At 48.8% G+C, this 22,414-nt stretch overlaps 3 protein-coding genes and 1 long non-coding RNA gene across 11 annotated transcripts in view; 1 reads left to right on the top strand and 3 right to left on the bottom strand.

The window, feature by feature from the left end:
* LOC143217151 (uncharacterized) overlaps positions 1–4,092 on the bottom strand; it is a 5,821-nt gene extending 1,729 nt beyond the window's left edge. For both annotated transcript variants that reach the window (XR_013010739.1, XR_013010740.1), the window contains exon 1: positions 376–4,092. This is a non-coding gene — a long non-coding RNA (uncharacterized LOC143217151). The remainder of the gene's footprint in view (positions 1–375) is intronic.
* Nvy (CBFA2/RUNX1 partner transcriptional co-repressor nervy) overlaps positions 1–11,820 on the top strand; it is a 25,681-nt gene extending 13,861 nt beyond the window's left edge. For all 3 annotated transcript variants that reach the window (XM_076440932.1, XM_076440933.1, XM_076440935.1), the window contains 6 exons: positions 953–1,428; positions 2,130–2,276; positions 4,000–4,280; positions 5,616–6,265; positions 6,337–6,617; positions 6,741–11,820. In XM_076440932.1, the coding sequence (XP_076297047.1) occupies positions 953–1,428; positions 2,130–2,276; positions 4,000–4,280; positions 5,616–6,265; positions 6,337–6,617; positions 6,741–6,995 (2,090 nt within the window). In that variant the 3' untranslated portion in view covers positions 6,996–11,820. The remainder of the gene's footprint in view (positions 1–952; positions 1,429–2,129; positions 2,277–3,999; positions 4,281–5,615; positions 6,266–6,336; positions 6,618–6,740) is intronic.
* Positions 8,465–10,957, bottom strand: LOC143217139 (nucleolar protein 9). The gene is made up of 2 exons (XM_076440941.1): positions 10,520–10,957; positions 8,465–10,406 (listed from the first exon to the last, which is right to left on the bottom strand). The coding sequence occupies exon 2, from the start codon at positions 10,319–10,321 to the stop codon at positions 8,537–8,539; it is 1,785 nt and encodes a 594-aa protein (XP_076297056.1). The 5' UTR covers positions 10,322–10,406; positions 10,520–10,957; the 3' UTR covers positions 8,465–8,536.
* Positions 11,107–22,414, bottom strand: LOC143217140 (anaphase-promoting complex subunit 11-like). 5 transcript variants are annotated; one of them, XM_076440945.1, is made up of 5 exons: positions 22,338–22,400; positions 22,203–22,249; positions 21,910–22,029; positions 20,375–20,538; positions 14,115–14,253 (listed from the first exon to the last, which is right to left on the bottom strand). In XM_076440945.1, exons 2-4 carry the CDS (start codon positions 22,219–22,221, stop codon positions 20,423–20,425), a joined length of 255 nt encoding a protein of 84 aa, XP_076297060.1. In that variant the 5' UTR covers positions 22,222–22,249; positions 22,338–22,400; the 3' UTR covers positions 14,115–14,253; positions 20,375–20,422. The 5 variants fall into 5 exon arrangements, with proteins under 5 accessions (XP_076297059.1, XP_076297057.1, XP_076297060.1 ...); XM_076440947.1 differs by lacking the exon at positions 14,115–14,253 and adding an exon at positions 19,159–19,298 and having other exon boundaries at positions 22,203–22,414; XM_076440946.1 differs by lacking the exon at positions 14,115–14,253 and adding an exon at positions 19,305–20,130 and having other exon boundaries at positions 22,203–22,414.

Raw genomic sequence — 22,414 nt, 5'->3', positions numbered from 1 at the left:
CGGGAACAAGACAAGGTGGATGACACGGCCCGTAATTGCATGTTATCCGCTGCACCCACGCACCCGGAGTACACGGCCGACGCGCATCCATGTGCTCGTGTGCCTTTATCAGCGTGTTTGTAAACGAGTGGCCGATTCGCCTGCCCGTTTCACGTGCCCCGTGGTTGACGGCTCCCCGGATGTGCCGAGCACAAAGGACGTTTGCGGCGACGTTGTCCTTTGTGCGTTGTGAAACGCTCTTTCGACTCTTGCCGAGATAAATCGTACATTTTTACATTGACGCGTATCTCGGCTCCAATGCTCGCTTCTGTCGCTTCCGGAACAACGGGGAGGTTACATGCAGTGGATGCACATGTCTCAATATCCTTCCTTGACCTTCTATCGAGAGCGTCGATGTCATCCTCTCAGCGAGATAATGTTCATCAATTGATTAAACTTCTTGTCTATGATTATATGGATGCGGAACCTTTGTCATCGTATTCGTGATATTCTTCTGATTGAAACGAGTCCAAACATGACACGACTCAGAGCACATTTACTCGTTTCATTCATGGTCCGAATGTTCGAATAATCGAGGTTTGACTATATCGTGGATTAACTCTGGAACTGAGAAGAAAGAGTGTAGAATGAGCTCCACGGGAAATACTCCCTCCAATGTTCGCTCCTGTCGCTTCCGGAACAACGGGGAGCGAGTTGCTTTCCCTCCGTAACGTCGCGGCCGTCGGAGGTCAGAAGCAGTGGCAGCAAATGTCTCAATATCCTTCGCGAGATGATGTCCCTCAAGTGATAAACTTTTTTTTCCACGATGATTATTTGGTTGCGGAACCTTTGTCGTCGCATCCGTGACATTCTTCCGACTGAAAAGAGTCGAAACATTATTCAGAGCACATTTATTATAGAAGTATTGATTGATAAAGTACATTGAGGAGACAAGAGTGTAATTTGATTGCAGTGGGCACGGCAACGCGGGAGAAGTCGTCGCGGGAAGACGGCCAGCCGGAGGTGCACTCTCCGGGCTCTCAGCATCAAAGGGTCTCGGTGCCGGCCGGTCAACAAAAGCAGAGCAATGGTCCGCGATCGGAGTACAAAGGGGCAACCGGTTGCTCTGGATCTTCGGACAACGACAGCCCTTTATCCTCGCTCACCCTGAAGCCCGAATTCGAGGATGGAATTGGTTCTGGCGGAGGTGGTAGCGGTAGCGGTGGTGCTGGTGGCGGCGGCAGTGGTCCAGCTCCTGCCAACTGCAGAACGGAAGAGCAGAACGATGTACCCCCGCTGTCGAATGGCACCGCCGGCACCAGATGCATCGCCGGTGTTTTCGCCGGCCACGGCATGTTCAAGAGGCTGCTGGGTACTCTCGTGCAATTCGCTACGGATATCTCCCCGGACACCGGGGACACCGTGCGAACGCTGGTCCTGGCGCTTCTGGTAAATCCGTCATGTCCTATATTTTTCTTGCTCCTTTCTCGTCGAGCTAGCTCTCGAAACGATTCCCTGCCTCGTTAGGCGAGACGGTTCCGAGTCCACGCAAAGGTTCCTTTTGAGGTAAGGCCGTTTACGTCCCAACTAGCCGATTCCTTAATTTCCTGGTTTTCCCCAAGGTTGAGTGCGCGCCTGGCCCTCGCATGTTCCCGCATCTGGTGGCCAGATTCGCGCGGAGCCTTCCCCGTTAGCGAAAAGGGACCTTTTTCCCTGTCCGTTTTCCGTCTCTCTCTAAGACCCTACATATAACCCTCGGAAAATACCGGCGAGCCTCTTTACCTTTCTGTCCAGCGACTTGAAGACTTGTTAGACGTTCGAACGCTGATCCTCCGGACAGGATCAGAATCACGATTAACGAAGAATCTCGCGCGGTGAAGTATTCGAGTTACGTCGTCGCGCGTGCATCGACGTTGCATGCATCCCGTGACATCTGGCAGCTGCCGTTAACCGTAAAACGATCACGGCACGTGACAGAGAGCCGAGATCGAGTTCGCGCACGCGTTCGTTCGTGTCCGTTCTCTTCGAAGGGGGTTTGAAACCGAATCCGTCCTATCTCCGGTAACTTTCCGCTGCGTACAAAGAGGTAAACAGGTTAGAGTGAATGCCGTGACGCTAATCGAGCGGAATCCTCTCGTTTGTCGTTGCAGAGCGGGAGCATGGCCGCGGAGGAGTTCCACCAGGCTCTGCAGGAAGCTACCAACTACCGTCTTCGTGGTTTCGTGTTACCGTACCTGAAGCACACTCTGCCATCCCTGCAGAGGGACCTGAGCAACGCTGCCAGAGCGAACAACCAGGTGAGACATATCCCCGGAAACGATTGATCGGCGTTCCGGTCCGATGCAGATCAGAGTTACGCGAACAACGACCATCCAGCAAAGAAAACAACGTATCTAGGGGTTGGGAGAGGGTTAACGAGTAAAATCAACAGAGCTTGAACTGACCGGCTGCAGGTTTGTTTTAATTTCCCAGGCTACTTCGCGATCGTGGGCGGGAGCGTGGCACACGGGTCAGGAACGAATCGAGAATCGGAGAGGATTCTTCGACATCGGGGACAACTTTTTACCCCTAAACGGCTTTTCCCGGGAAACTATCGCTGTTTTTTAACCTTTTAACGGTCGACGTATTCACTTCTCCGTTCCGACCAGCCTTCCTATCTCTCGTCTCGCTACCAGCATCCTTTTGTCCTCGAGATGCTGGTCCGGGGATCCGCAGCTACGGAACACGAAGAAGCATTAGAAACTCGTGGTCTACTTATTTGTTTTGCAAGTGGAAGAATTATGAAGGTGCTGCTTTTTTAATGGAATCATAACAAGGTCAACTGCGTGTAAACTAAGCGACCAGTATAATCGTTCCTTGATTCAGCGGTTTCCACCCTTTTTGTGATAAAGTTTTTATTATTTAAAACGTGTCTAACGTATATAATCATATTTATTTAAAAAATAGAAGGTTTGGAAACCGCTGCCTCGATCGATCATTTAGAATAGAATATGGACCTTTCGATCGCAACGATCATCGCGCCGGGAGCGTTGATCATCGGCGCAACGGTGTCTGCCGACGGGAATTCGTAATGGCGTCGAGAACGAACAAAGTCGTAGCTCCCGGAATTAATAGAGACTTTCCGGTTACGACACAGCTTCCAGCTGCCGCCGCCTGTCTCGAAAAAGAACGGGGAGGAAGACAGACGAAAGAACGAACCCCGGGAACCGACAAAGAACGCGACACCGAGGAAAGGCAAACGCAGGAAAAGCAGAAAGGAGTGAGAGGCGGAGGAAGGAGGAGGTGGAGGAGTCGGGCGACGGTAGCGAATTGCAAATTAATTGCAACGATTTACATTTCTCGAGGCAGCCAACGGCAAACGATCGGGGGAGAAAGAGAGGTCGGCATTCTTTCTGTTTCGTTCTTATTCGAATTCAGAGGCTAAAGACGAATTCTTCGCGCCGGTGAAACAGAGAGAGAGAGAGAGAGAGGGAGGGAAAGAGAACGAATCGATCGGAGGTTGTACGCGTACGCGCCTGACCCGCCGATCGATGAGATCGTTAATTGGGAATTGCGAACGCGGTAAGGCGTGAAAACGTTGCCAACCGCGGCGAAACGAACACGGCGAGGAGAAGGGAGAGATCCTGATATTGAATTAGAAGCGATAAATCCCACTCTGCCAAGCAGACTGCGGCAGCCGAGGGGTATGAGTTCGAAAGTTTCGACGAAAGGTGTCGGCCGTAAAGAAGCCGACGAGCGAATATTAAAAATCGAAGCTGATTGGGAGCTGTCGCGCTGACCTGGCCTGCGGGTCTGCCTGCCTCGCGCTAACCGAACGACCTTCTCGAGAAACGAAACGCTACGGCGGAAATTCCGGATCTGCTTCGGATCATTCATTATTTTGATGATGCTCTGATCTGAAAACAGTAGATTTGCAAATCGGAAAACTAGAACATATTCATCAACCAAAAATAAATGAAAGTATAAACTCAGAAACGTCCAGAGGCGTTCCTAGCTCATGTGATAATGAATTTTCTGCAGAGTGCGGCGCAATTCTTGCGATCGAACGAGACAGCGGTCCTGGAGGCTGTGGGCTTGGTGTCCTCGGGTGAGCCAGTGGAGATCTTCGGGGAGCAAGCTGGCAACAGTTTAGGAGGCGGTAACGGAAACAGCAGTAACCAGTGCTCCGCTCATTACGGCATGCGATCCAATTCGAATCCCGGTGTTGGGGGCATTCAGCACACGGTCAACGCCACGACCGGTCTCCATCATTACTCCAGGAACGAGGCACACGCACCGAAACGTCGCGCATCCGACACCCCGTAAGTGAACATTCATTCTAGCTGGAAATATCAGTCAGGATACATTTGATTTGATCCTTAATTCACTGTTACACCTTCAATGAACGACTGCGCTGCATGCGACTGCGTATAAATTGTGGGGAAGGGGCGGATTCTTCCTTGATAATAATTCAAGCAACGAGAGCCACGCACCTGCGAGTACACGGCGCGTGTAGTGCATTTGCCAAGCCGCAAACGCGGCCGCATCGTCGTTGCGGAAAAACTCTTGACCGCAGGCTCTCGCGTCTCCTGGTATCTATCGTGATCTACAGCTCTTGCTCGAAACTACGCCAATTAAAACATGAGCTTGACATGTTAAACAATTATCGAGGTCGATGGTGCTCAACTGTTGCTTGAACTCCTCGTTGAACAGTTAAAATCCTCATTTATGAGTCCAACGATCAGTAGAAGACGATAGATAGCCAGAGCGACGAATTAAAGAGGTAGTTAGCAGATGATGATCTAGATTCGCGACATGCGCGTGCACGTGGAACGCGAAGGGGCGCCGGAGCGGATTCGAAGGCGACGAAACGAGGCGGTCGCGCGCGCGCGTTGCCAATGCTGGCAGGTCAGGCCTCCTCTCGATATGTCTGCCGGTGACGTTTCCATATATCATCGGGGTACCACCTTTCCCGAACACCCCTGACCGTTCTTCCACCCCCGGGACCCCTCCACTCTGAACCCTCTACCCTCCCCAGTAAACTTGCCTCGAGTGCCTATCGGTATCCCGCCGGCTAGGGTTTACGTGCATTCCGCTCTCGAGGGACGGAACTGGCCCGGATCGCGAAATTTCACTCTCTACCCTACCACACCGTGGCGAATTAACCAGTTCGCGGGATTCGTAGGATTTGTGGGACAATTCTTCGTATCGACGGTACTTTCTTCTGCTGGAGTCGCGTTGGATCTTCAACGTTGAAATTGCCCGGAACGCGGACTCGTTCGTTCCCTATTTTTGCAGCTCGAGCCTCGGATGGGGTCCATTTTGATCTACGAGTACGAAAGACTAATTATCTCGCAGCCAATTTGAATCGTTAGCTACCTACATATATTGTTCACTAAGAAGGATCTTAGAAGAATAACCTTTAGTTACTCGGATGGGATCATGGTAATTTTGATGTCTTCGCAAATGCGTAATTCCTGTCGAACGTCCTGTCAAAAAATATTAACAGAGACCTAGTTAATGTAAAGGAATAATGAATTGGAACTAAAATAGCTGTTCAGCAATTTTGTACAAATCGAGGTGCGAGTAACTAAAGGTTAATGGTACCAATCTGTAGTTGCAGCTCTCACTCAAAGCCTTTCTCGCTGGATCCTCAGGTACTACGAGAACGGCGTCTTGTTCGACGACATGCCGGTGTACGGGAAAAGATTGTCAACCCCGTGGAGCCACCACCACGCGCAGCAACAGCAGCAACAGACGTCCACCGACAGTTCAGGCTCTTACTGTTGGTATCATCCTCTTCATTCGTCGAACGGATCGATGCAAGGCCACGGGCATCGTCACGGTCATGGTCCCAGTCCGGTTCCGCCTAGTCTCGTGCAGATTAATCAGATCAATGCGTTCTCTGGAACGCATCATCTGACTCAGCAGCAGCAGCAGCAGCAACAGCTGCCTAGTCACGCTCAGATGCAGAATGGGAGTCTGGACGACGAGTGGAAGAACATTCACGTGATGTTGAACTGCATTCTAGGCATGGTCGAGAAGACGAAGAGGGCTTTGGCCATTCTTCAGACTCGTGGCTGCTCGAGTCCAGCTGCGGCGCCTCCGTTGGCAACAGCATCGACTGCCACGCAGAATGGCAATGGGAACAGCGTCGTTGGCAATAACCCGTCATCGACGAATGGTTCCCAGGTGGAATCCTCTACTGGAGATCGAGAGGGTAGCTTGAAGCGTTTGTCTGGTGAGATTGTTGCTCAGACTATCAAGGCTACGGAGGATAAGGTCGCCGAGGTGAAACGGAAGGCTGGTCAGTACAAATCTATATCTATGATGTACCTCTCCAGCGTCTCGCTATAAATTGTGCGATCTTCATTGCAGAGGAAGCGGTACTTGAAGTGAAAAGGGCGGCCGTTGCGGAGGTGCAGCGAGCCGTTGCAGCTGCTGTAGCTGAATCCAGGGCCAGTGAACGCCTCCGGGTGCATCGAATGCTGGACCTTCCGATGTCCCAGAGGAACCACATCCGGCAGGGACCGTTTCTTCGGGTTCACGGCAACCCGAACGACTCGAACGGCAGAACGGTACCGACCACCACGTCGAACTCTACGCCATCGATCACCGACGAAGAGAAAGACTCGCATATGCAGACCGTCTCAGGATCGGTGAGTATTTTCCCTAAACCCTAGAGGACGAAGCTTCAATTAACCCTTGTCCGCAAAGGGTTAATCCTCCAGCACCTCATGTTACATCATCTTCCTCAGTACTTTCGAAAGCTCGATTTTCAGAGCTGTTGGAACTGCGGGAGACCCGCTTTGGAGACCTGCGGCGGCTGCGGAATAGCTCGGTACTGCGGATCCTTCTGCCAGCATCGGGATTGGGAGGCTGGAGGACACCATGCCACTTGCAACAACCCTCCAACTCGAGAAACCAGCAGATCCACATCGCGCAGCCCTCCGAGGACCGTTTCCGGAAGCCTCGCGACGAACGAAGCGGAAGTAACCGCGCCGGCGACGGTCACCACCCCCGCGAAAGGGAAGTGACGTCACGATGTAAAATACAATCATACCCGACGATTCGCTAAACCGATCCACTACGATCCGCGTTGATCGTGCGCGCGATCTACGGTAATGCCTCGGTACAAGTCACGCACCAACTTCTGTTCCGAGAGAGCTACGGCGCGTTTCAATCAGTAGAATTTATTCAGATAATCGAGGTTCCACTAAACATCTTTAGCCTAGAAACAAAATTTTCCATGAGAAGAGAAGCGAAAGCAATTTTGTTAAATGGATCTGTTGTCTTACCGATACTTCAAGCTCCGTGGCTCCTCAAATTCTTCGCAAAAATCGTGCACATCTTCCGAGCACCGACCGAGGCATTACCGTACACCCTCTCGTTTCTCAAGTCATACATCTTCTGCGTACTTAGTCCCGAGTTTCGTTCCGTTCAACTTCCTCGGAGTCCCGCAACCGACAGAGTATAAGCCCGAATCGTTTCCGTTTTCGCAGGAAGCAACGCGCGAAAACGGATGGGAAAGTTTGCACAGCGAAGGGATCGTCCGCCCTCTATCATCGCGTCGTTCGTCCAATTTCTGCCTAGCTTAGTATACGATGTATATAAAGTCACGACACTCTCTGCTCTTGCTGGTAACGAAACGTAGAGAATTACTCGATATCTGTCCCTTTCGGTGCGTGTTACTTGCGCCATTTCGAGCGTCTCCGGATCGCAAAGAGGAAGGTCGAATCAGGAATAAACGCGGCTAAACAGAACGAGCACGCATTCTCTTATTGTCGTCTCTCCGCATAATGCTTCCTACGCGTTTCATGCAAATTTCAAGTCCTCCGCAATCGCCACTGCACAGTACCGTTCAATTAAAGTGAAACTCCTGCCCGATTTCTGGCGAGAGACGTCATCCAATGTTAATCGCACTGTCCGATAAATCTTATCTTTTTGCGTTTCGATAGTTAACATGCTAACCGTTGTAAAAACAATGTTTATAGAACAGTTCTACGTAAAAATGATTCGTATAGCTTTCACAATTCAAGTTGCAAAAATAAATATCCCCAGAGTACTATAATATGTCGTCTGTTGGTCATCGAAACGGAAAATTGGACAGTGTCATCGCAGCCGGTTGCTTTGCCAGATTTCTTCGTTTCAGCGTGTTCGAGATACCGCGAACGGTGTTGAGTTTATGCTACCGTGTAGGAAAGCACGGTACGTCGACGTTTTCCTAGTCAATTGATAGATTTAACGATTGCAACGAGAACCGCCTACAACTTTTTACTTTGTACGCGTCGGAAACGTAATCAACGTATAAATTTGTAAGTCTAGTCACCGTCGGAAGGAGGAGGAAGAGGAGGAGAGGTAATACGAATTTATCGATCGTACGCATTAGGAACACTTTGCTCAAGTATAGATTACGAATCGTTATATGTTTTCCTAGCTGCATTCTGTTGCAGGGGTGTATGATGGATTCTAAAAAATTGTATTTACAAATTCACGAAATACATCATTATTCTATGTCATAACGCTTCTGGGAACCATCCCCTCTCCGAAACATTTATTTACAGCAACGGTACAGTAATTATTTAGTTTTGCTTGCTGATCCACCCAGGATGTCAGCGAACAGCGTCTTAGTCTTTTCTTCCTTGCCCAACGCTTCGGTCCAGTCATTCCTGCTCCTTGCGAACAGGGTAATGTTCAGTTTACTGGAGATGATCTGCCCTGATTTCGTGGACCTCAGAGATTCCCCAACAGCAGCCAACTCCTCCATGATCTTAGTCCTCTGATTCATACCCGCCCACTGCCATATTTGCTCCAGACTCCTAGAACCGTGCGTGCTGTTCGCCAATTGCGCCCAGCCACCTCTCAGCTTCTTCGCAAACTTCTCCCTGCTTTTCTCTCCAATGTATTTGCTGCTCATGAAAGCATCCACTATACGACTGCCTTTCGGATCGCTGAATAAATTCAACAGGTCCTCCCCGTTCGTTTCCAACAAGGAATTGACCAGCTTGATCGGTTTGTTGAATTTGAGAACAGCCTGCACGGTCAAGCTTCCGTGCAAATTGATAAAAAGCTTCGGGCTATTCTCCTTCTGCAAATCGTTCAGTTGCTCCCACGTTTTCAGAGACGCTATACACAAGACAACCTTCGGCTGCCTATCGTTCGCCTCGCAATGAAGTGCCTTCAAGAGAGCAGTGACGAATGCGCCTTGTTTAGTTTGTAACCTCAAGCAAGCGTTCGCTAAACTAGCTAGAACACCATTATAGCCCTTGCTGAGAATCTCAGGAACGCAGGCTGAGATCTCTTCGAATATTGTCTCGAACAGTTCCTTCGAACCGCAGTGGTCCAGCAGTCTCTGCACGCTGAAGTTCGTACTCTCTGTCAAGCACAGATCCTTTAATTCTTTAGAGAAGTATAGTTCGTAGATTTCCTCGAACAATTTCGTGTCTGCTACTGCCAGGCAAGCCTCCAGTAATCTAGAGGAACATTCCGCTTCAAAAACCTGTGATCGCTTACCCTCTCCTGGTTTGAAGCATTCCTTAATGATCTTTTTCACATAAGCCTCAACCAGTGCTGGATAGGTGTCTTTCAAAGAATGCAGAACACTTTGTACTAACCCAGAAGTCAATTCGTCTTTGCCAAACTCTAGAAACTGAGGCCATTGTTGAAGCCTGTTGCAAGCCTGAAACAGCAAATTCTTGTACTCCGGAATGACCTTGCGCCTGGAACCATACGTCATTTTCTTTCTGTCGTTGCTCTCGGTCTTGTCTATCAAACCGGCCAGACATTCCACGACAGTTCTCAACAAGTGATTCGCATACGTATCGAATACAAATTCCTCTATGTTGTTTATAAGGTATTTACTCAGTCTGAATACAATGTCGTTGTACAGTTTCACTTCTGATTCGTCAACCTGTATAGAATCTGTAGTTTGCTCCTTGGATGGAACTCTGTTTCCCCTATCAGCGCAGACGATTATGATCTTCTGAAGCACGTGGCTGGCGAACCTGTCACTGCTGAGCGGTCGCAAAGAGGACCCAAATGCCTCGACTAACCTTTGAAGCGTGGTCAGATTCGCATAATTCAGAAGCGAGTCCATCACACGTGATCCAATCTGATTTTGTGCATACTCGACCTCGTGGCCAACGGTTTGCTCGTACACATTATTTACGAATATCAATTTCTCCTCGAACGTTGGAAACTCACCTCGCATCAGCTCCAAAATTCGCACCATGTACTGGTAAGTGTCAGAATCAATGTCAGACCCGTGGTTTCTTCGTCTCGCGAACTTCTTTGCCATCTGCATTTGCGACCGCTTCTTCTTCCTCTTTTTACCCCTTTCGCTCGTCTCGTGTTCATTTGCCATTTTCTTTCAAATAGTTCCTCACGTTTCGTAAATACAAACAACAGTCGTCGCAACGACCATAACCTCTCTACAGTGACAGTGACTCCTGCGAACACCGTAAGAGGGCCCATTGAAACGAAGAGTCTTTTCGTAATTAATTTTACAGGAAGATCTTTTTAAATACAACATAAATATTGAAGGGCTTAGGACGAAGTTTACCTTAGAAATTTTCATTGACGAGTCCAATAGGAAATTTCTCCATTCGAACGACGGAACTCCTCTCCCGCCATTTTGGCGCGGTGATCGCTTCGATAATATTCGCGGAAAAACTACTAAAAATAAATTGAAACATTACCGCATGAATTAAAAGATTAAAGAAATTGAAAATTTAAATATGATGGCATTTGAGGCAAGATCTGTTTTCTATTCTTGCTAATGAGTCGAATTAAATGAATCAAGACGAAGCGCTTATTTTCCCGCCAAATCCGCCATATTGGCGCAATGATAATTTGAAAGTAAAAATTTCAAATAAAATATAATAGCGTTCAGGACAGGATCTATTTTTTTTTACAGTAGACTTACAAATGTCCACCGATCCAAAGGTGTAGATTCACCCCTATGAAGGATGACCATTACTTTTTATACACCCTTACAAAACATTGCGTAAGACGACTGTACACTTACTGCCACAGAAGATGTAAATACACAGTGATTTTACACCATTTCTCTAATTGTTAAAATAAATTCAAATGATCTACAGTAACCCACAGTAAAATAGAATAGGAACGAGCAGTGCAACCAAGTCATTCATCTTGCAGCTCGTTTATTTGTACCTCACGTCCTATCCTTTATTTTACACACTCGAATTAATCTACAGAACTCTCGGCGACGTTGTACAGCTCGACGACACCTTGTTGATTTGTATCAGCGCATTTCTATTCGTATTTAACAAGAAAGAATACTCTGCAATGGACGTTAATGTAACAGCGGAGAAAAACGTGGAAGAGAAAGAGAGAGAGAGAGAAATAGAAGGACTTTCGAACACAGTTCTTTGGAACTCACTAGCAGTTTGTCGATTCGCAGGCTCGGATCCGTTGCTCGGTCATCGTTCAATAAATCATCACGGGAATGCTCAAGTTCGCACAAACTTGTAGTCTCTATCAATAATTAATTAAAGGCCCCTTCGACTGCTATCACAAATAGAAGAAAGAGCACGCGTGCAACTAAAGTAACAACCCCTATCGAGAATAAATCCTTCTTCACCTATTACGAATTATGCACAGAGAGAAAGAGAATCGTTGTATTATTTTTTGAGTCGATATCGTCAGTATTTTGGTTCAATCGGACGTGTTAAGTTCTACGTGGTTAACGATCGAACACAATTGCGATCAAATGAACACTAACGAAACTAAACGAACGAGTATTGCGATGGCTCTGTCGTGGAATTTGTTCTCACAGGTACCTTCGAACAGCAACAAGCTCCTCGTACTAATACAATTCGACGCGTTTCATCGCATCATTCACCGATTCGTTCAGGACATCATCGATTTACCCTAACTGTCCAATTTTTTTCCCTAAACGTTAGACAAGTCACGTGGTCATTTCAGGTTTGTTGAAACTGTGATATATTCCGGCATGCGAACGCTTCTGTGTTCAACAGCTCTCGAGGCGACGCTCGAGGGTCTAGCAGGTTCAAACGGCTCCGTATTCTTCACTGGACGGTGAATCGTCGCTGGGAGGTGGCCTGGCGGGTCTCGGTGGTCTAGGTGGTCTGTGATGGTGAGCAACGGGTGCCGCTCTTCTCGGAGGTGGCGGAGGATGGGTCCCGTAAGAAGTGTCGTCCCCTTCTTCGCTGCTGGGCGAGGGCGACGGCGCTCGGTCCTCTTGCTCCTGCAGAAGCTGTCGGAATTCCTGGATAGACTCGTTCAGCGACCACAGTTGAGAAAGCAGCGAGAGGTCTAACTGCCGGAGTCCGAACTGCAAAAGTACGATCCAGAATGACTACTTTGTCAAAGCACTGTCTGGGATAGTTGTCCCTGTTCAAATGAAGGTATTGAGTGTTCGCTTCTCTCTGAATGGAAGAAGCATTGCATCGTTCTGTCTAGGCGAATGTTGATCCGGGATTTACGGACTGGGACGATGTTATTTCCACGCAAGCAAACAGGTAAGCAACTGCTCGGAGTCCGTGGGAACGAAGAAAGGGGGAGTTGCATAGGAGGCGTAAAATGAGAATGGAAATGAGAGGTGTCGGCGTACACCGGTGTGCCGAGAAGGAAGGTGAAGAAGACGAAGAAGTGGAGGAGGAGAAAGAGAGGAAGGACAGAGTAGAGGTAGAAGCAACGAAGGTGAAAGAGAACGGCCAGAAAAAGGTGGCAAAGGGGGGAGTCACGCCTGAGGGAATGCAGCGTGGGAGCGGCTGTGCCAGTTCGCTTCGTGTCTGGATTGACTATTAAACTATTAGCCCTGCTGGCAGCCGAACAGTGTATGTTTTTTTCTGTCCATCGATCGATGTATATAATAAAGACAGTTCCTCACTCTAGCAATTAAGAAATTAGATTCTACGACCCCAAAAACCCCTGGAACCGTTCTGTTCGTAATTAATAATGTACAATTAACAGAGACATGAATTATGTCCAGCTTTGCCGCGATTCTGGCCCACCGTGCGTCGGCTCCAATGAAAAAGGTAACGTTTCGATGGAACGGGCGATGATATAAACGCTCATACCTGCCGTTTCTTCCGCATATTATCCCACGCTACGAATACATATTCATCGTGATTCGTAGTTTACCCACGCGCTCGCCTGGCCCCGAGATAGCGGATCGGTACGGTTCGGTTCGGATCGGCGAGAAAAGCGAGAGAACGGTTGAAAACGAATTGAGGACGCCACGGTTCAAACACACTTCAGACAGAATTTTTTTCCCCGATAAGGAGGATCTTGTTTGGATGTTATCGATCACACGATTCCTGATAACGTTGACTACTATCTCTGAGTCGTTCGAGTGTTACAAAACTCGTGGAACTTTTTTGGTAACGGTGCTTAACGCAACTAATGACTAACTGTTTCGTAGCTGGAGGAAAATCTCGAATTTCTTCGTCGACGGTGACCATCCTTATTCGCTACCGCGTCTGAACGGTCGAAAGCGTTTTACGTAACGCGAAGGAGAAAATTGTTGTTTCCACTGCGCATAGTTGTGTCGTAACAAGGCAATCACCGGATTCCAGGGAAAAACGTAATCGTTTCCTAATATCGATCGGCGTTCCGCGATCCAGAGATCGCGGGGACGTTTACCGGACGACGAGACGATCTATAGGGGTCCACACTAGGGCTGGTACTTTTCTTCGAAGTTTGAAGCTTTCTCTTATTTTTTATATTTTGTGAAAATTCTGTAAAATATTTTATTAATTTTTCGATTTGTTGAAACTCGTAAGTTACAACAACTTCATACAAATCGAAGACTTCGAAACTTCGAAGAAAGCAACAGCCCAGTCTACACTACATAAGAGACCACTGTACATCTTTTATATTTGGTTCTTATAGAAGATGAACAGCGGTCTCCTGCGGTGGTCAGCCACTATTCTCGAAAAGCAGGGACACAATAGCCTAGCAACGGTGTGTTACGAAATTGGAACGGAGAGGACGGGAGGTAGGGTCTCCCTTTTTGAAAGACGGTGTGCAAGGTGCAACAAGGTTTCGGCAATCACCATTTCCCTTCTGAGTATGGCCAGCTGGGTGTCCAAAGTGGTCAGCTGCCTGGCAGGTGGAGATGGCCTCGAGGACGATTGAATCGAGGCTTTCCCGCCTCTCTGAGTTTTGCTGGACGATCTTGTAGGTGGAGGTGGTGGTTCGCAACCCTCGCCTCTGCCACCGCCGCCGCTTAGGTTAAACCCGCTGAGACTCCTCGGCAATGGTGGTAGACCTTGCAGGGAAGACATCGCGATCCTCTCTTGTAGACTGCAACAGGAAAAGCATTCGTCAGACAAGCGAAAACACGTTTCCTACCATAATTTCTATTCTGGAAACTATCGAGCAACAGGAGCTGACATTTCATATGCATCATTACGGACTGATAAGCGTCCGGGGTCCTTGCCTCGCGAGGAAACTGAACGAGTGTAATGGACGGAGAGGAAGAGAGGCATTGAACGCATCCGGTAGCCTGCGTTTTGACACCTAATTAATCACGCAGAGTATCTGTCTCGATTGCATCGTGTTACTTGAGAAAGTCGAACGACGAACGCAAGCGCATTCCGATATCTATCTTCTAATTGGATCACACCTAACCGCGATGTCCGTATCCTATCGGTATCACGATATCGCGATTATGTTTCGTGCGCGCGGACACGCGAGGCTACTTCGAGCGCTGGAACAGATTTTTCGTGTTACCGTAAACGAAATCTGAATAAATTCAGTCCAGTTATTATCCTAAAGGAACATCAATAGTTCCAGCAAAAATCCAGGCTACAGGGTGTCGCCGAAAAAGATCGCAATGAATCTCTAAGAACTCGTTAGCGGAGCAAGGAGCTGGGTGGTTACCTCATGAAATTAAGGTCACCGATTTTCTCGTTTTCGCAGCGATCGAGCCCGTTGACTCGGTCACTGTCGTCGCCGGACAGCGTGATTTGCGTGGACGAGTATTGGACACCGGCGTCCAGCCAATCTTGCCGATGAATGTTGTCGTTCTCGTTCTCGTTCGCGGTCCCATTCTGCTCGTCCACGTCACCGGCGTCCGACGCAGCTTTACGCTCTGGTTCGTCGATAACGACTATCGTGGCACGGTCAACGTTCGAGGCGGGCTCTATGTTTTCATTCACGCTCGATCCGTCCTCGTGCGAACTCGCATTCGTCGTAGGTTTCCTCGGCGGGTCGCGGTTCTTCGCGAGACAAGATCTTCGCGTGGGAGTTGGACGAGCTTCGGCGTCGCTCTTCTCCGAGCCAGCGTTCCTCTCCTTCGATCTATCGATCCTCGATTCGCGCGCCGTCGGCTTGAACGAAACCGCGGATTCGCTTCTCTCGTAGTTCTCCAGCCGTTTGCTCCTCTCGACAGGCGATCTTCGACTCTGATCAGCATTCTGATCCTTCGATTCCCGAGCCTGGATCCTTTTCGAGTCCGGGTCTTCGTGGTTCTCGCGACCGTGAGCTCGAACTTGACGATCGGCCGCGTTCTCATAGCTCTTCGAGCTGTATTGTTGTTCAGCGGACTTCTCAAGATGCTCCTTGTCGACCGGACGGTACTTCTCCAGCGGGTTTCGATGTTGACGGTGTTGTTGCTCCTCCTCCTCCTCCTCCTCCGCGTTCCTTTCACTCGCGTTTCGAGCAGCTACGCTGCCTCGATCCTTGTCGGTGACCCGAGCAACCGGCTCGCTAGTGTCTTGCTGCTCTTTGCTCGATTCCTTGGTCGTCGACTCGTAGACGACCGTCCGGCCAGCGTTGCTGCTCGCGCACACCTGTTGCTGGCTCGACTGTTGTTGTTCCTGGTCGGATCTCCAGGGTTTGGTATTCGGAGGCGGCGGGGCCTGTCTAGTCGGACAGGGTGGCCTTGGGGATCTTTTAAGGGCCTCTGCCACCACCTGCCGGCTTGGTCGCGGCGGGACCGGCGGTGGGTGAGGTCTCTGCGTCGCCGCCAGCTGCATTCTTCGAGATCTCGATCCTTATCTCGATCCGTTATGCTCTAGCCGAACGGGTCCCGCCAGCATGTCCCTTGGAGGGGTCTTGGCTAGACGCTGGTCGAAGTCGTCCGTGACAACCGTGGATATCACAGGCTTCCGAAGACACCCAGGATTTCCTAAGACAGATCCTAGATTGATTCTTGTTGCAGGAAGAAGAACAAGCGATATGGACTTTTCTAAGATATATCCCAGTCGCAGAAGAAATTGGACACTCGGATTGGTGATAAACTAGCCCTTGCCGATGCAGCGTCGACGCGGGGACTGTCCTGCGAGGACCGCGCGGGAAACAGGCATGGCCTGCATCGTCGTCGGATCGTCCGCGGTGCTACGGCGATACAGTTTTGTTAATAAAACTGTTTACTCATTTCCGTTTCACTGGATGAAACGGTCACGATCGTCGTCGGTGCTCCCACTCGCACGATTTATCGGCGGCGTTGAGTCACACAGAGCCCCGAGAACGTTTTCTCGCTCGCTTGCTCGCGCGCGCGCGCGGTGATCGACAATAGTACCGTTTCACCAGGCTCTCGCGACTCCAGCAGCCAGTTTTGCGGCGCGCCGCGCGTTTTTACCGTGACTTCCGGCAACGCGCGCGTAGAGCTTTGTTCACTTTATTCACTCGCGATCAGGAAAGGAACGCAAGCCGAGGTCTCTGCCAGCAGCGACACGCAACAGCAGCGATACGCTCTCGCGTTTCCCGAGTTTCAGGCGCTTTATCATTCGGTTTCCCCGCGGGAGCCTACTTTCTCGCTTCGAGCTCGCTCGCCTAGCGGACTCCTCGGACACCGGGAATGTGATCCACCGAAAATAACCGATGATCGAGAGCGGAGATGATCGCACGGAAACGTAAGGCTGTCGCTACGCGGGGAACGCGCGTTCCATCGACGAGGACACGCTCGTTATCCTCGATCCACTGCCGCCTTCTATCCTCTCTATCCACGTATCTCCCCCTCCTGTCCCTATTCCTGTTTGTCCCTGTTCCTGTCCCGCTGGTCCACCAGTTCGTGTGTCTTCCTCCTTCTCCTCCTCCTTCTCTTCTTCGTCGACTACTTCCTTCTCCTCCTTTTTCACCTTGATGCCTCGCGAGCACCGTTTCTCTCTCTTGCCCGCTAAGCGAACCGTCGCGAACTGACTTCGCGATCCCACAAACATCCTTCGCGTTCGAGAGACCACGTGACTGCCTCGAGAGCCCGAGTTCTCGTGGCATCAGGTAGGCAGTAGACGCGGTACGGTAGAGGCTTTGTGCCTGTGCCTACCTCTTCGTGGACGAGGTGTCTGTCCGTGTGTGTGCGCGCGTGAGAGAACGATTGCATGCGATTGTGTGAGCGAGTAAGAGAACGCGAAGAGGGGCACGGTCAGAGAAAGAGAGAGAGAGAGAGAGAGTTGGGGAAGAGAGGGAGAGCAGAGATAGAATGGAATGGATAACGAAGAGAGCCGACAGCGATGAACTAAGCGAGAACGGGCATAACATAGGCGTACAGAGCGAAGATGATCCTCCTATCGCGGGTCCCCTGATAAATCCACCGTGTCGCTAATTACCGGGCGAATAGAGCCGGATAAATGGCCCTCGCGTGTTACAAGCCGGAGAAAACAGCGTGAAAAGGAGGCCGGGAGTGAGCAAACGCAAGCCCGCGATCCGCTGAATGAGAAGAAAGATCGTGTGGCGAATGAATGCGCGCTAAGAGAAACGGAGCTGCGAGTTGGGGGCACAGCGGGGACCAGAAATCGGATGATAATGCGGTAGTGCTCGGATAAATGTAACAGTAAACCTACCGAGCTCTGATAGTAGTGTGCGTCGCCTCGTGAATAACACACGATTGAATTTATCTTGATTTTTTTACTGGATAACGTGGGACGAAAATTGTGGAGAAATTGCAGTCAGTCTGAACTACGGGGAAAATAGTAGAAGTTGCTGTTTACAATTTTGGCGTGTCTCGTGGATTCGTGTTAGTTGTACAGGGTGATTCAGCCAAGTGTGCCACCTAAATTGTGTGGCATAATGTAAATTTAACCGTGCGCTACTGTGGTAGAAAGATTTTTAGGGCCAGCAAGTATTCTGGGAGCGTATCGTCGTGATATCGCGTGAGAGAGTAACCCGGGGACGACGGAGTACATAATGCGGAACAGAGAAGAAGAAGAAGAAAGAGCTCGGCGAGAAGGAGGAGGAAAAAGGGAAGGGGCCCATTAGGTCTCCTTGCCTTCGTTCAGCGCGAACTGCATCGGCCGAGGAGCGCTCGAATCCGCTCGCTATGCGCTCGTGCCCGCTTCCCAGCACTCGAAACCTTTCCTGACCCGTACCATTTATCTCCGCCACGCAACGCGTGCTCGCGAAAAACCTGACGATCCTATAAAAATCGACGATCCTAAATTATTTTGATATTTTACGAAGGTGGTACCTAGCATTTGTTAAAACATTTTGATATTGACCGGCATTTTTAAACAGTTTCTCTGAAATCAGAGATCGATTGAGGACCCATCGATCAACAAACTCTGCAAGTCCCTTGTAAAGCATAAAATGATAGTTTAATCCCGGAGACGACGAGCTAACTCTCGTCATTCCAGCTTGCTGTCTTTCTGTTCCTTCTTCCATTTTCTAATAAACTATGACTTCATCTCCCGTTAATATTCATGGATTATTTTAATACGCTTCGATATAAGAAAACTGGAGTCATTTATTTACGGCAAGACGCAAATGACTATGCTAATATTGGTCGTCCAATCGTCGGTTATTGCCGGTGAAATGACTAATTCTAATCGTGTAGTCGGATACGTGCTAACTCGACGAATAAATCTTCCAACTTATTGTGTCACGGCATCCACGTTGGCATAAACAACTTGATTGCAACAGAATTTTTTACTTGTCCTTCGTTACATCTTCATAAGTACACTGCGTATCTTTATGCAAAATCAAAATTGTATAAATCTCCAGACGTCCATCGCAGGCTCTGAGGCGATCACGCTGCAGAAAATTGTCAAAAATGGCCTCCGCTGCGCTCACACAGCTATCGAGCCCCCAAACCCTCTGACCAGGGGCTCGTCTATGGTACCCTCGAGTGTTTCGTTCTCTCTCCTCGTTTCTAGCGCTCGCATTGTCGCGTTATCTTACGGTCGATCGCTTTTCCATCGCGACAATTTTCCGCTGCGACGAGCGGCCCCGGAAAAATTGGGAACTCGTTCCCCTCGATGCCGATCGAACGGATGAATCGGGGTGAAAGTAGAACAACCGGCGTCGGGAAATAGAGTGTGAATGAAACTCGAACGAAATAGTCGTGCGATATGACCGAGCGGGAGTCGAGGCTTCGAACGAGGTGCTCTTCGAGGCTGGGAAGATGTCACCTGGAAGCAATGCGTGTATCACTTTGCTGTTGATCGAAACAACGATCGGACTCCTAACAGATAGTTTCCCCTTGTCCCTGCGACATTTTCAATAATTGGAAAATATAACACCGGCGATTCATGCAAAATAAACATTGTCCAAGTCAGTTGCGTCAGCGGAATCGGTTGCAAGTCGTTTCGTCCCCTATTTCGTGCCTCCGGTTCTCGCGGCAGCGTCGGCGTCGCCCCACGCGAGGACAGTACAGAAAAGTTGCGTCAGATAAGCGGATTCCTTGATGTAGGAAGCGAGAACCGGTGAAAATGGCGTTGGATAACGTACACCCGACGAGCTCCGTTCACGGTATCGCGCTCCTGCCGATGAACAAAACCGTCGAGGAAACACGTTACGTAAGCTGGCGAGCGATCGCTGCCAATACTCGCATGATTCACAGTGCGTCGAGGGGGACAAGTACCGTCACGGCGACAAACAATTGGATTCTTTGCGTGTTTCTCAAGTACAGTGTAGGATCAACCTCGCCAGGGACACGTGTGCAGTGTGCACTGTACTCTTCAAGTATATCTAACGCTTTCGACTACTGAAATTCATTGCACTATCGAGAAATGAGAAGACGCATCCCGCACCCTTGCAATCCTGGAAAAGAGACTACCCCCTTAATCTCTATAACAACGATGCTCCAATGCACTCCCTTTGGGGAGCCACAAGCTTCTTCCGGCGACCCTACTTGCGGAATTATTTCTTTCCGGATTGTCAACAGCTCCCTCGCGGTTAATATCGTCTACACCGTCTTCGTTCTTTCGGAGGATCATTCAATTTCGGTAAACAGCCGGGAATCTAGAAAATTGAACAAGATAACTGACGTTCCAATCGCGCTGAGGACTTTCTAGCGAATTTGTTTAGCTAATTTCTCCAGTAGCAGCCGAATTTCTGAAATAAGACTTTTCTAAAAGGAAATGTGGGCCCACCGGTCGGAAGTGCATGGTCGCGCGCCAAAGCTGCGACTTTGTGCACCGAGGGTTTTCGGTAAAAGGACAATGCGGCATTCTCGCCGGTGGGCAGGTGGTGGGTTTACCTTTACCTGATTATTCGTTGCGTGCTGACACCTGCGGGACCATCGTGAAACCAGTTACTCCTTGAACTTCCATTCCTGACGGCACATCGGGCATAGGTGACTGGTTTGCTGGGAGTGCAGCCACTTCATGATGCAGTGTATGTGGAAGCAATGCGAGCATTGTCCCCAAACTGGAACAACATCGGGGAACGTGTTTTAGAGGAACGTACGTACGTTCGTTCGTTCGTCACGGACCGCACGCGCGCTTCTGCGTTCTCTGGCTCTCGCGACCACTATGTTGTTTCCCGACCGGCGTTCGTTACACGTTTACATCGCACGACACGCGAGAGTACGCGTGTGCCACCCGAACACGCTCTGTATTGCGTGGCCCTCTCTGTTTCGAGTGGTGTGTGCGAGGAATCCGGTTCGCTCCCCGTGCCAACACCGATCGATATTTGCCACCCGCAACTGCGCAGACATCGCGGCGGCAATTTTCGAGCGATCCCCATGCCCCACAAAAGCTCAAAACAACCTTCCCGCTAGCACAAAGCTACTCCTCGTGCCGCGCCACTGAATGACTCTCGACCATACGTTCATTCCACGCGGAGTAAACAGAAATTGACATCTGTTCGACGATCGGAAGTATTGGGCGTCCTAACTACAGCAATAGGTAGACTTTACGGAAAATGAAAATTGTCTGCTTTGATTACGGTGAACGGGAGCCGAACAGAAAATTCTTTCATCGTCAAAATATTGTTCACATTATTAAATATGTCGGTATCTAATCAATTACTAAACAATTAGGTGTTGTGTACGACATACCCATGAAATTTTAAAAATCATAGGGAATGGAAATATTCTAGGTGCGAAGAAATGTTTCATTTTCGAGTTAAGATAGATCCAAGTGCAAAGGGTTAATAAGCTGAGAATAATATTCAGTGCAAAATTCCGACTTTGTTTTAAAAAAAATGAAAAATGTCTGTTCACAATTTTTTTATATTTCTAACCTCATAATTCGAGTCAGTTACTAGGTACACCCTATATATTTACAGTATGGTAGATAACTACAGTGCCGTGACCTTCGGTTAACTTTGAATGCACAATATTCGTACTGGAAAATATCTTTACTACAGTAGTACGATTATTAATGTGAAAGTAGCGTGGATCGTTAATAGAATGTAGCAAAAATCAAATAAATGTTGAAAAGAATGTTCAAAATCAATTAAAAATCACCGAGTGACGAAACGCCGGTAAAATGATGACGATTCGCCGGTACAGCGCGCGGAAGACAGTAACATAACCGTGACAGTAGTCAGTGACAAACTCCATTCATTGTCCTTAGTCGACTTAATTAATTCAAACGCTAAGTCTAGATCAACATTTTATTACTTTCGATTTTCGTTGATTTGCATCACAGAATCAAAAGTACAAGCGTAATCTTCGCGCGTAAAGAAACAAAGATGGCGGACGGGAACGTAAGTTGAACTTCGCTGACAGGTCATAAGTAACAGAACGATCGTTTGCCGAAAACTTGTACTTATATGAATAAAAGTATCACATACCTAAAGGACAGTCGTCTCCTGGGATTTTGCAATCAGGGCAACTGGCATCGAAGGGCATTCTGCAAATGCCGCAATTGTCATCGTTCGCTATCCAGCGCCAGGTGGCAACACCGGTCCAACCTATAAAACAGATTTTTGTTAATTACATATATTTACAAGAAAATATGGGCGTGCGAGCACACGGGAGAATAATGTATCAACCAACGTATGACCATTCAAGTCGCTATCTTTCTTTAAATCATCGAACGAGAACGGTAACCATAAATAAACAACAATTCCGTTAGCATACTTACTCTTTATCGAAACTTTCATGTTGTATTTGTCACCGTACAATAAAACACTGTGCACCGTGTTAAACGACAATTATATTATAATTCAACAAATGTATACTGTGTGTATATTTCTTGATTTCTACGACTAATAATTACTTTCGAGCGGATGAAAACAGTGGTCCGACGTCCAAATAAATATGATTCGTACCTGCGCCCGAAGCGCCATCTTGATC

This window comes from Lasioglossum baleicum, chromosome 16 (assembly GCF_051020765.1).
Source record: "Lasioglossum baleicum chromosome 16, iyLasBale1, whole genome shotgun sequence".
Lineage (NCBI taxonomy): Eukaryota > Metazoa > Arthropoda > Insecta > Hymenoptera > Halictidae > Lasioglossum > Lasioglossum baleicum.
This window is presented reverse-complemented; position numbering and strand designations above follow the sequence as displayed.